The 11,925-nt window shown below is 46.9% G+C and overlaps 1 protein-coding gene across 1 annotated transcript in view; it reads right to left on the bottom strand.

Annotated features, from left to right (window-relative positions):
* Positions 1-11,635, bottom strand: part of LOC119124062 (1-phosphatidylinositol 4,5-bisphosphate phosphodiesterase gamma-2-like) — a 30,303-nt gene extending 18,668 nt beyond the window's left edge. The window contains exons 1-2 of the mRNA XM_037253701.1: positions 11,406-11,635; positions 4,832-4,971 (exon numbers count right to left, since the gene is read on the bottom strand). Of these exons, the coding sequence (XP_037109596.1) occupies positions 4,832-4,971; positions 11,406-11,544 (279 nt within the window). The 5' untranslated portion in view covers positions 11,545-11,635. The remainder of the gene's footprint in view (positions 1-4,831; positions 4,972-11,405) is intronic.
* Between the last annotated feature and the right edge of the window lie 290 nt (positions 11,636-11,925).

Raw genomic sequence — 11,925 nt, forward strand, 5'->3', positions numbered from 1 at the left:
TCAAACCACGGAGGTGAAAGAGAGCTCCTTAGAGTAGGACCGGGCGTGGGTAAAAGCCATAATAGTTTTTCAAACCTTCTGTGTCACTCCAAATCCTTAAATCCTTCAAACTCTTCGTCCGCCGTGTCACTTAGAAACAAAGCCGCTAATGATGCCGGTAGTATGTGGGGCCCTTCGTCATCTTCGTCATCCCGTGATCAATCTTTGTCCTTTATGTAAACAACCGCCGCGCCACGCCGCGTCGCGCTTCTGACGTCACTTGAAATTCAAATTACAGTAATCCCTTGCTACATCGCGGTTCGTTTATCGCGGTTTCACTTTTTTTGGGGGGGGAAATCTTTGAAAAAAAAACATATATGTCGCTCCTTATTATAAGTCCCCCACCCAAATTATGAAAAAAAACGCGACTTAGTCCGAAAATTACGATACTCATTCTAATGCCTTATTTCTAGGTATCAATATTGTTTGTGTGAGAACATTTTATCACGGTTTTCATCTTGACGGATATTAGTATCATTACCAATTAATCACATCATTATAACTACCAGTAACTTGAGAAATGATATTTTATGAAGCCTGTATAAAACTGGTAGCCCTTCGAATGAATTCATTCCTTAGAAGTATCACTAAATTTCTAGAAGGTTAATGACCCATAATGTAGTCCAAATCAAGCCCCTAACTTTGCAGCTTATCCAATACAACCATTGCACATATTGCTGTGAATCATTTATCCCAGGAATAAACCTAGTATCATCACAATAGTTTCAGTTATCACATCCATTTGGTTCCCTTTTTCAATAAGCCTTCGTGAGGAGCTAAATTCCAAACTTGACATTTTATGAGATGTAGACTTTTAAAATCCACTTGGCTGTGTCAAATGATTATGAAAGCACTGCTCTTTCCAGTTATTAATGAACTACCAGCTCAGTGGCCTTGTGGTATGAGTGTCCGCCCTGAGACTGGGAGGTCGTGGGTTCGATCCCCGGCCGAGTCATACCAAAAAGACTAAAAAAAATGGAACCCGATGCCTCCCTGCTTGACACTCAGCATTAAGGGTTGGATTGGGGATGCCGTGAGGAGCTGCGCCCACAGTCATTACTAATGCGCAATGTATAGCTTCTACTATGGAAGCTCGTCTGAGGACAACCACCACGTTGTAGTACAAAAACCTGATGGCACACCTAAACAAGCTGAAGCCCAAATGGTTAAAGAGTATTGTAGCAGCACTCCATTGGGGGACAAAAATGGGAGGAGCGACCAAGCCCGATGTAAAAGACCGACATGGTTTTAATGGCCCAGTGTGAGTTTAGTCAGGTGTGTGAGTTTTTCTGAGTATGTCTGATGAAAAAAAAGCATTACTGGAGGAACTACGTCTCACGAATGAGACATGATGAGAGCTAGGTGTCAGTACCTTAGTCTGTCAGACCTTGAGCTTTGTCACAGGGCATGGGTTCATGTCCTACTGTGTACAATAATATTAAAATGGAGACCGGTCGTTAGAGAGATTTCTTGCTGGCTACCATTCAAGTACCTTTGAGTAAGCCATCGTCCCCATTACCAAGTGGTGCAGCACTTTTTGCACAGCTCTTTCATTCTGAATCTCCCCTTGCATTTGTGTGATATGGTTAAGTGTCTATAGTGCAACATGATATACAGTACATCATATACGGATTGTGAGTTGAATTTTCCCTCGAGGGACTATAATGAGCATAATGAGCATAATAAATGCTCATTACACAATAATGAGGATAATAAAAAATAAAAATAGAATGACAGCAAAGTTTGGGCATCACTGCTGATATCAGCTTACCGTATTTTCCGCCCTAAAAGGCGCACCGGGTTATAAGGCGCACCTTCAATGAACGGCCCATTTTAAAACTTTGTCCATATATAAGGCGCACCGGATTATAAGGCGCATAAAATAGAAGCTATACTGCATCAAACTGAGGTTGACTAGGGTTGCGGTATGCATCCACTAGCCAATAACCAACGAGCCCTCTGTAAACAATCGCGTTTCTCAAACGATCTCCTATAAAATGATCAGAACTGACTAAAGTTCGATCTAACGCATTGGTACTACTTACCTATGTTTCCCTTCCATATCGATCCGTAGATTTACTCGAAACATTAACAGAGCAGCCTATTTTGACATGAAATAGCCTGGTACGTATAGCAGCTATCGCAATAGCATTAGCCATCCGCAAAGTCTCACGAGCCTCAGCTCGCAATCTCCCATGAGCCTCAGCAAAGTGTAAACAATCGCGTTTCTCAAACGATCTCCTATAAAATGATCGGAACTGACTAAAGTTCGATCTAACGCATTGGTACTACTTACCTATGTTTCCCTTCCATATCGATCCGTAGATTTACTCGAAACATTAACAGAGCAGCCTATTTTGACATGAAATAGCCTGGTACGTATAGCAGCTATCGCAATAGCATTAGCCATCTGCAAAGTCTCACGAGCCTCAGCTCGCAATCTCCCATGAGCCTCAGCAAAGTGTAAACAATCGCGTTTCTCAAACGATCTCCTATAAAATGATCGGAACTGACTAAAGTTCGATCTAACGCATTGGTACTACTTACCTATGTTTCCCTTCCATATCGATCCGTAGATTTACTCGAAACATTAACAGAGCAGCCTATTTTGACATGAAATAGCCTGGTACGTATAGCAGCTATCGCAATAGCATTAGCCATCCGCAAAGTCTCACGAGCCTCAGCTCGCAATCTCCCATGAGCCTCAGCGAAGTGTAAACAATCGCGTTTCTCAAACGATCTCCTATAAAATGATCGGAACTGACTAAAGTTCGATCTAACGCATTGGTACTACTTACCTATGTTTCCCTTCCATATCGATCCGTAGATTTACTCGAAACATTAACAGAGCAGCCTATTTTGACATGAAATAGCCTGGTACGTATAGCAGCTATCGCAATAGCATTAGCCATCCGCAAAGTCTCACGAGCCTCAGCTCGCAATCTCCATGAGCCTCAGCAAAGTGTAAACAATCGCGTTTCTCAAACGATCTCCTATAAAATGATCGGAACTGACTAAAGTTCGATCTAACGCATTGGTACTACTTACCTATGTTTCCCTTCCATATCAATCCGTAAATTTACTCGAAACATTAACAGAGCAGCCTATTTTGAAATGAAATAGCCTCGCGGGTACAACAGCTATTCGGTGACGCCCCCTGACTACAGTTGCCGTAATGCTGGGAAGCGATGCGACCTTGTAATTTACTAGTCGTACTAAAACGTACTGAAACATTTTGGCAGAGCACTGTGTACAACCAGTATGGATCAACAAATTCATCAGTTGATCCATATAAGGCGCACTGGCCTATAAGGCGCACTGTCGGCTTTTGAGAAAAGTTTAGGTTTTTAGGTGCGCCTTTTAGGGCGGAAAATACGGTACTCACACCAGAGTACCGAATGTTTCGGACTATAAGTCGCGTTTTTTTTCATAGTTTGGGTGGGGGGACGACTTTTCTGAGGAGCGACTTATATGTGAATTTTTTCACAAATTTTCAAAATACAAAAAAAAAAAGTGAAACCGCGATGTAGCAAGGGATTACTGTAATTTGAATTTCAAATGACGTCAGCGGCGCGGCGGTTGTTTACATAAAGGACAAAGATTCGATTACGGGATGACGAAGATGACGAAGGGCCCCACGTACGACCGGCATCATGAGCGGCTTTGTTTGTAAGTGACACGGAGGACGAAGAGTTTGAAGGATTTAATGATTTGGAGTGACACAGAAGGTTTGAAAAATTATTATGGCTTTTACGCACACCCTGTCCTACTCTACGGAGCTCTCTTTCACCTCCGTGGATGGAAGTCGGGGGCCGGCGCTCGGCCCGGTGGCTGGCCGGGGACGATGGATGGGGCTCAGACATGGGTTTTACGCACGCCCGGTCCTATTCTATGGAGCTCTCTTCCACCTCCGTGGCTGGAAGTGCCACCTCCGTGGCTGGAAGTCAACGCCTGGAAGTCGACGCCGGTGCCTGGGGGGTGTGGCGGTGAACTATTTATGTTATAGTTATTTGATATATTTTATTTCGTGTAGCAACTTGTATATGTTTTTATCGTTACAGTTCAGTAGTTGTTGGCTCGTTGAACTTCTGTTTTGTTAAATAAAGAGCCGTTTACCAAACCCACGTCTTTCCTGGTACTTTGTTAACGCTACAATATAGTTAGTTATATACTAGATCTGTGGAATAACGACGAGGCTGACGTCAGCGGCGCACGCGCGGCGTTGTTGACAAAGGACGAGGAATTTGATCGATGGATTTAATGATTTGGAGTGACACAGATGGTTTGATAATATTATTGCTTATATAATAGTTATTTGATATATAATTTATATATCGTTATATGGGCCTGTGGAATATTTTGAAGTGCAAGCGCCGTCAGCGGCGCGCACCCATTGTTGACATAAAGGACGATCGATGGATTTAATGAATTGGAGTGACACAGATCGTTTTATAAACGTGTTATTTAAGTAATAGTTATTTGAATAACTCTGAATGTTACGTCAGGCCCGTTCTCAGCTCTTCGTTTGTGTTTATGTCACGTTAGTATACCTATCGTTTAGCCTGTTGTTGCTCGTTCATGTCTTTTCTTGGTGTTGGATTTTGTCGAATACATTTCCCCTAAAATGCGACTTATACTCCAGAGCGACTTATATGTTTTTTTTCACGTTATTGTGCATTTTATGGCTAATGCGACGTATATATAAAATACGGTATGTGGCTTGATGGATGGATAGAAATAAATTATTATTTAGTTGAGTGCATGTATTTACAGTACGTGTGATCCAACCTACCCTAATAGCAATGCTGTACTTGACGACTTTCTTCTCTTGGTGAGGGTCATAACTATCAGAGCGCATGAGCTCTGGCTGTAGAACGTAACCAGCGTGTCCGTTCAAGCTGAAGAGGGCATGGTTCAGCTGCATGTATTTATCTGGGGGAACACACGATCATAGAATATTTATTCAATGATAGAGTAATTTATTTCCATTTTCAGGTGACTTTACGTATTAAGCATGTGTTTAAGTCAGACAAGGCACACTGCTGACCATTTTTTTCTTGCTGCACAGATCCTCCGATAGACTTAATTGTGTCACTTGCTCACCATCATGAAATGAACACACTCTGAGTGGAGACACCATGAAATCGGGGTGTTCCCTGACAAAACTGTCAGTGCACACATTATCGCATAGGCTTAAGCATTTTGTCTTGCTCCGGAGACTATACTAACATATTTTGTCTTGCTCCAAATACATCATCTTGAAGAATCACTGAAAGAATACATCTAAATAAAGTAATAAAGAAATCAAAATGGCAATAGTGTGACGAATATCTGAAAATCAGAGCAGAGCTTTAACTCAAACACCTGGTGACAGAGGTGAGGAAACGGGAAACACTTTCTTAAAGTTGGCCTCAAGAACTTTGAAAGTTAAGATTAGTCGCAAACAGGTGGTGCATCAATGTCCTTGAGCATCCTGCATTGTTTGAAAATGAGAATGGTCGCTAGTTTCAATCCCTGCTATTTGTACAAATTATATTCAAAATGCATTTTTTTTTACAACAAACTTGAGAAACTCCCCTTCATTTTCAGTGGGAACAGTGTTGTTGGTCTCCCTTTTTTTGCTAGTGCATCATAGTCTGGATTAAAAATTGTTGTGGCAATTCTTAGGATAGAGCCAAGGTGTTGGTCCGTTAACCTAGATCTGTGATGGGTTGATGTTGCTGTTCATGTGGCTGAACGTCACGTCGCATAGATCGAGCCAAATTGTCCACTCTGTTTTAAACACTCGGCACTCAGTGTCCATCTTTCTTTTCCTTGGGCCACTCATTTTAATGGAAGGATTCCAGGGGAAGGTTTGTGGGTGGCTTCAGCGTAAAACTGTATCTGAAAGCTCAGCGCGCAAATTACGAGAATGCTGATGTCACAGCCCACACTCTAAATTCGGCACTGATAGAAATAGAGCACGGAGAGCGGCCTGTCCGTACTACTGAGTACCTACACGCACTTGAGAGTGTGCACCGAGCTTTCTGACACGGCCTCCGGTAGTAAATGCGCGGGCGGCGGTTCCCCATCAACTGGGGAAACGCAGTCATTGCAGGGAAAATGACCAAAAAACATGTTTAATAATACAATTTATTTAGGGTTGGCGAGCGGATTAAATGGCCCCGCGGGCCGTTGTTTGCCCATATCTGGGTTAGGCCTAAAGACGCCGGGACTTCTGGTTGTAGTTGAAAAAGGCAATGGCTTTTGCTTTGCATCGTAGGGTTTTAATTTGGCCAAGCCTGGAGGTGGGGCTCGAAGGCGAGCGTCTGGTGGCCGGGCCTTCGCCCATGGGGCCCGGACGGGCACAGGCAGAAAAGGAAACGTGGGTCGCCCTTTCCATGGGCTCACCACCTGTGGGAGGGGCCAAAGGGGTCGGGTGCATTGTGAGCTGGGCGGCGGCCAAAGGCAGGGACCTTGGCAGTCCGATCCCCGGCTGCAGAAGCTGGCTCTTGGGACATGGAATGTCACCTCTCTGGCTGGAAAGGAGCCCTAGCTGGTGTGCGAGGCAGAAAAGTAGTCGGACTTGCCTTCACACACAGTTTGGATTCTGGTACAAGCCCTCTCGAGAGGGGCTGGACTCTCTTCCACTTTGGAGTTGCCCACGGTGAGAGGCGTCAAGCAGGTGTGGGTATACTTATTGCCCCCCGGCTGGGCGCCTGCACATTGGGGTTCACCCCGGTGAACAAGAGGGTAGCCTCCCTCCGCCTTCGGGTGGGGGGACGGGTCCTGACTGTTGTTTGTGTCTATGCACCAAACGGCAGCTCAGAGTACCCGCCCTTCTTGGAGTCCCTGGAGGAGGTGCTGGAGAGCGCTCCTTCTGGGGACTCCGTTGTTCTACTGGGTGGCTTCAATGCTCACGTGGGCAATAACAGTGAGACCTGGAAGGGCGTGATTGGGAGGAACGGCACCCCCGATCTGAACCCGAGCGGTGTTCTATTATTGGAATTCTGTGCTCGATTGTCAATAATGAACACCATGTTCAAGCATAAGGGTGTCCATGTGTGCACTTGGCACCAGAACACCCTAGGCCGCAGTTTGATGATCGATTTTGTAGTCGTGTCATCGGATTTGCGGCCGCATGTTCTGGACACTCGGGTGAAGAGAGGGGCGGAGCTGTCAACTGATCACCACCTGGTGGTGGGTTGGCTCTGATGGTAGGGGAAGATGCCGGTCCGACCTGGCAGACCCAAACGCTCTGTGAGGGTCTGCAGGGAACGTCTGGCAGAATCCCCTGTCAGGAAGAGCTTCAACTCCCACCTCCGGCAGAGCTTTTCCCACGTCCCGAGGGAGGCGGGGGACATTGAGTCCGAGTGGACCATGTTCCCCGCCTCCATTGTTGAGGCAGCCGACCGGAGCGGTGGCCGTAAGGTCGTTGGTGCCTGTCATGGCGGCAATCCCCGAACCCGCTGGTGGACACTGGCGGTAAGCGATGCCGTCAAGCTGAAGAAGGAGTCCTATCGGGCCGTTTTGGCCTACGCGACTCCGGAGGCAGTTGACAGCTCCCGGATGGCCAAGCGGAACGCGGCTTCGGGGGTTGCTGAGGCAAAAACCCGGGCGTGGGAGGAGTTTGGCGAGGCCATGGAGAATGACTTCCGGACGGCTTCGAGGAAATTCTGGTCCACCATCCGGCGTCTCAGGAGGGGGAAGCAGTGCACTGTCAACACTGTGTACAGTGGAGATGGCGTGCTGGACCTCGACTCGGGACATCGTGAGTCGGTGGGGAGAATACTTCGAAGACCTCCTCAATTCCACCGACACGCCTTGCATTGTGGAAGCAGGGCCTGGAGACTCTGAGGCGGACTCTCCAATCTCTGGGGTCGAAGTCACTGAGTAGTTAAAAAACTCCTCAAGGCCCCGGGGGTGGATGACATCCACCCGGAGTTCTTAAAGGCTCTGGATGTTGTGGGGCTGTCCTGGCTGACACGCCTCTACAACATTGCGTGGACATCGGGGACAGTGCCTCTGGATTGGCAGACTGGGGTGGTGGTTCCCCTCTTTAAGAAGGGGGACCGGAGGGTGTGTTCCAATTACAGGTGAATCACACTCAGCCTCCCTGGTAAGGTCTATTCAGGGGTGCTGGAGAGGAGGGTCCGTCGGGAGGTCGAACCTCGGATACAGGAGGAGCAGTGTGGCTTTCGTCCTGGCCGTGGAACAGTGGACCAGCTCTACACCCTCGGCAGGATCCTCAAGGGGGCATGGGAGTTCGCCCAACCAGTCCACACTTGTTTTGTGGACTTGGAGAAGGTGTTCGAACCGTGTCCCTCAGGAGGTTCTGTGGAGGGTGCTTCGGGAGTACGGGGTGCCGAGCCAACTGATAAGGGTGGTTCGGTCCCTGTATCACCGATGCCAGAGTTTGGTCCGCATTTCCGGCAGTAAGTCGGATTCGTTCCCAGTGAGGGTTGGACTCCGCCAAGGCTGCCCTTTGTCACCGATTCTGTTCATGTTTATGGACAGAATTTCTAGGCGCAGCCGAGGCGTTGAGGGTGTCCGGTTTGGGGACTTCAGCATCGCGTCTCTGCTTTTTGCAGACGACGTGGTGCTGTTGGCTTCTTCAAGCCGTGATCTCCAGCTCCCACTGGAGTGGTTCGCAGCCGAGTGTGAAGTGGTCGGGATGAGGGTCAGCAACTCCAGTCCATGGTCCTCGGTCAGAAAAGGGTGGAATGCCTTCGCCAGATCGGGGATGAGATCCTGCCCCAAGTGGAGGAGTTCAAGTATCTTTGGGTCTTGTTCACGAGTGAGGGGAGGATGGAGCGCGAGATAGACAGGCGGATCGGTGCAGCGTCGGCAGTAATGCGGACTCTGTATCGGTTTGTCGTGGTAAAGAGAGAGCTGAGCTAAAAGGCAAAGCTCTTAATTTACCGGTCGATTTACGCTCCCACCCTCACCTATGGTCACGAGCTATGGGTCATGACAGAAAGAACGAGGTCCCGGATACAAGCGGCCGAAATGAGTTTCCTCCGCAGGATGTACAGGCTCTCCATTAGAGATAGGGTGAGAAGCTCGGTCATCCGGGAGAGACTCGGAGTAGAGTCGCTGCTCCTCCACGTTGAGAGGAGCCAGATGAGGTGGCTCGGGCATCTCATCAGGATGCCTCCTGGACACCTCCCTGGGGAGGTGTTCCGGGCATGTTCCACCGGTAGGAGACCCCGTGGATGACCCAGGACGCGCTGGAGAGACTACGTCTCTCAGCTGGCCTGGGAACGTCTTGGGATCCCCCGGGATGAGCTGGATGAAGTGGCTGGGGAGAGGGAAGTCTGGGAGTCCTTCCTACAGCTGCTGCCCCCGCGACCCGACCCCGGATAAGCGGAAGAAGATGGAGGATGGTTTTAATTTGCATTTGTGTATGTAGGGATGAACCATGTTAACAATGTTTACTGAGCCAACGTAACATCATTAACACTGTGATGGCAATTTTTAATGCAGTGCCACCTGAGGTGGTCACAGGAATTCCCTCTACCTATTTTAATTAGAAATTTCAAGAATTGTGGAAAATAAACCTGAATGGAAACGCTACAAAAGAAATCATAAAATTCGCCAAAAAGTTATTACGAAAATGCACATTTTGCATGTTACGATCAGGATTTAACACTGGCGATATCAATTCTGATCATCCATGAGTGTGATTGGCTGATAGCGATACAATACAACCGTTTGTTTTAGTTAGGCGCACCATCTGCCCGGACTGAGTGCCCAGGACCCTGCTCAAACGTTTGCCTGTTTTGTGATGTTTTAACGATTCACAACCACGGTCCATTGGCTCGCACTGTTGACTGCGATTCGAACTGATCTGTTGCTCGTTACATTCTCCCACTTCCCCTTTTCCCCTTATCAAATAAATTATTGTTCGTATTGCTGTCACGACTCGTTCCCGGTAATTTCCTTGTGTCTCTCTATATTTTGTCATGGTTTCTGTCTGCGTCTCTGAGTACTCGTCCCTCCCCTCCTGTGTCTACTCACACATCAATTACAGTCACCTGCCTCTCGTTACCTGTCTTGTATTTAAATCCTGTCTGCCTCTCACTACCCTGTCGGATTGTTCTCGTCTCTCGCCGTTTTAGGCGCTCGTCTTTCTGTCCTGTCTAGTCTCTGTCTGTTTCTGTTGCTTCCCGTCCGTGTCCACGCCTAGTGTACCTGTCCTGCTCGTATGTTTCCCCCCGGTCTTGTCTGGTGGCTCGCGGTCAGAATCTGTTTCGGTGTCCAATGGACTTCTGTCTGTCTGTCTGCTGGATGTGAGTCTCTATCCCACCTGTGTCTCTGTCGGTTCCCCTTCGTCCTCCCCTCCAACTCCCTTCTTCCTCAATAAACCCTGTTCCAAGCTGGATTTGGTCGCCCTGGCTCCATTCCATCCGTGACAGTTGCACTTGGTTGCCTTGCCTCGTTCCTGACAAAAGCTATTTAAATTAACTAGTAGAAACAGCTGCTTACGTTTCACATTTTTAAAAACAGTCTCCTCTGCCCAATATGTTTGGGGAATTGTAATTACAGTCACGTGGTAAAAACTTGGAGAGGAAAGCAGAGTTACTGGTGTACGCCCAGGTCTCTGTTATTAAGAAGAAATGCAAAGTCAGGGATTCTAATGAGCGGCGAGCAATTGCAAGCAAATGTTGCATTCTCAACAAGGTTTCTCAGGGTTTGTTTCAGGTTGTAAAGGTTCGCCAAACAGTCGGCAGATATTTGCTAAACATTCGCTTATACTTTTTTGTCATTCCGATGAATTTCGAATATGTGTAAAATTTGCGACAAGAAAATCACAAAAATTGTTGCACGTCTGGCGAATGTTTTGGGAATATTGCGACCTTGTACGAACCCCAACAAACTCTGACATGAGTGTAACATTTGCTGCCTTTGAAAACACAATTGTTCACCACTCAGTGGGATAGGGGCCTAAGACTGAGGGGTTATTTGCTAGGGACCCAGCAATCACCAGGCCAATCCCATCAGTGGAGCCTTCTTGTTTCTACAGCTGAAGGTTCTGGATGTTGGTTGCACACCAGTGCAGATGCAAGGTGTGACAGGAGACTGGGACAAGAGCCAAAAACAGAACAGTTGTCAAGCACGAAGCGACAAGATCCATAAAACGCAAGGATGCTCAAAAGCCTGGATCAAAATAGAACACAATGGGAAAGCCTGTGGAGAGTGTCCCAGGCCCAGGACTGACTAGCACCATGATGAAAATTATTAAAAAATGTATCCTCAGAGGTTCCTGTAAGGTGTGGTTGATTATTGCTTTATATCTGACATGTCAGTATATCTTGGTTCTGAAAAGGTCTTTAAACACAACTCTAAAATGATCGCATTTGTAGCTCAACCCAGATAATTAGTACCTGCCGTCTGAAAGTTAAGAGCCACCATGTGACAGCCAACTGTCCATAGTGGGTAAGGGTCATAGTTGGAAGACTCCACACGCTGGCCTTTTGGGTAAATTCGACTCAGAGCTTTGTGATTGTACTGCAGAAAGTCCATGGAAAGGCTCTTTCCTGGTGTCTTATTCTCTACGAAAGAACGGACCTCTTTGCAGGTGTAGCAGTCTGCAAAAACAGAGAAAGGGAAGCTTGTGAGGTTCGCACGATACATGAGAGTCATAAAAGAATACATTTTAAGAAGCTGTGTTTTTTGTGAGCTGTGCACATGGACAAATTGTTGGTACCTCTCTTGATGAAAGGAAAATAGAAAAATAAACAATAAACACATTTGAAGTGTGGTTCAGCTATTATTTTGAAAAAGAAACCATGAAACAGATATGGACATAAATACAGTGGTACCTCTACTTACAAATGCCTATAATTACAAACTTTTCGAGATACGAACCGGAGCCTCGTGATTTTTTTTTCATCTACTTACGGA

The sequence above is a fragment of the Syngnathus acus genome, chromosome 6, assembly GCF_901709675.1.
Source record: "Syngnathus acus chromosome 6, fSynAcu1.2, whole genome shotgun sequence".
NCBI classification, from domain to species: Eukaryota; Metazoa; Chordata; class Actinopteri; order Syngnathiformes; family Syngnathidae; genus Syngnathus; species Syngnathus acus.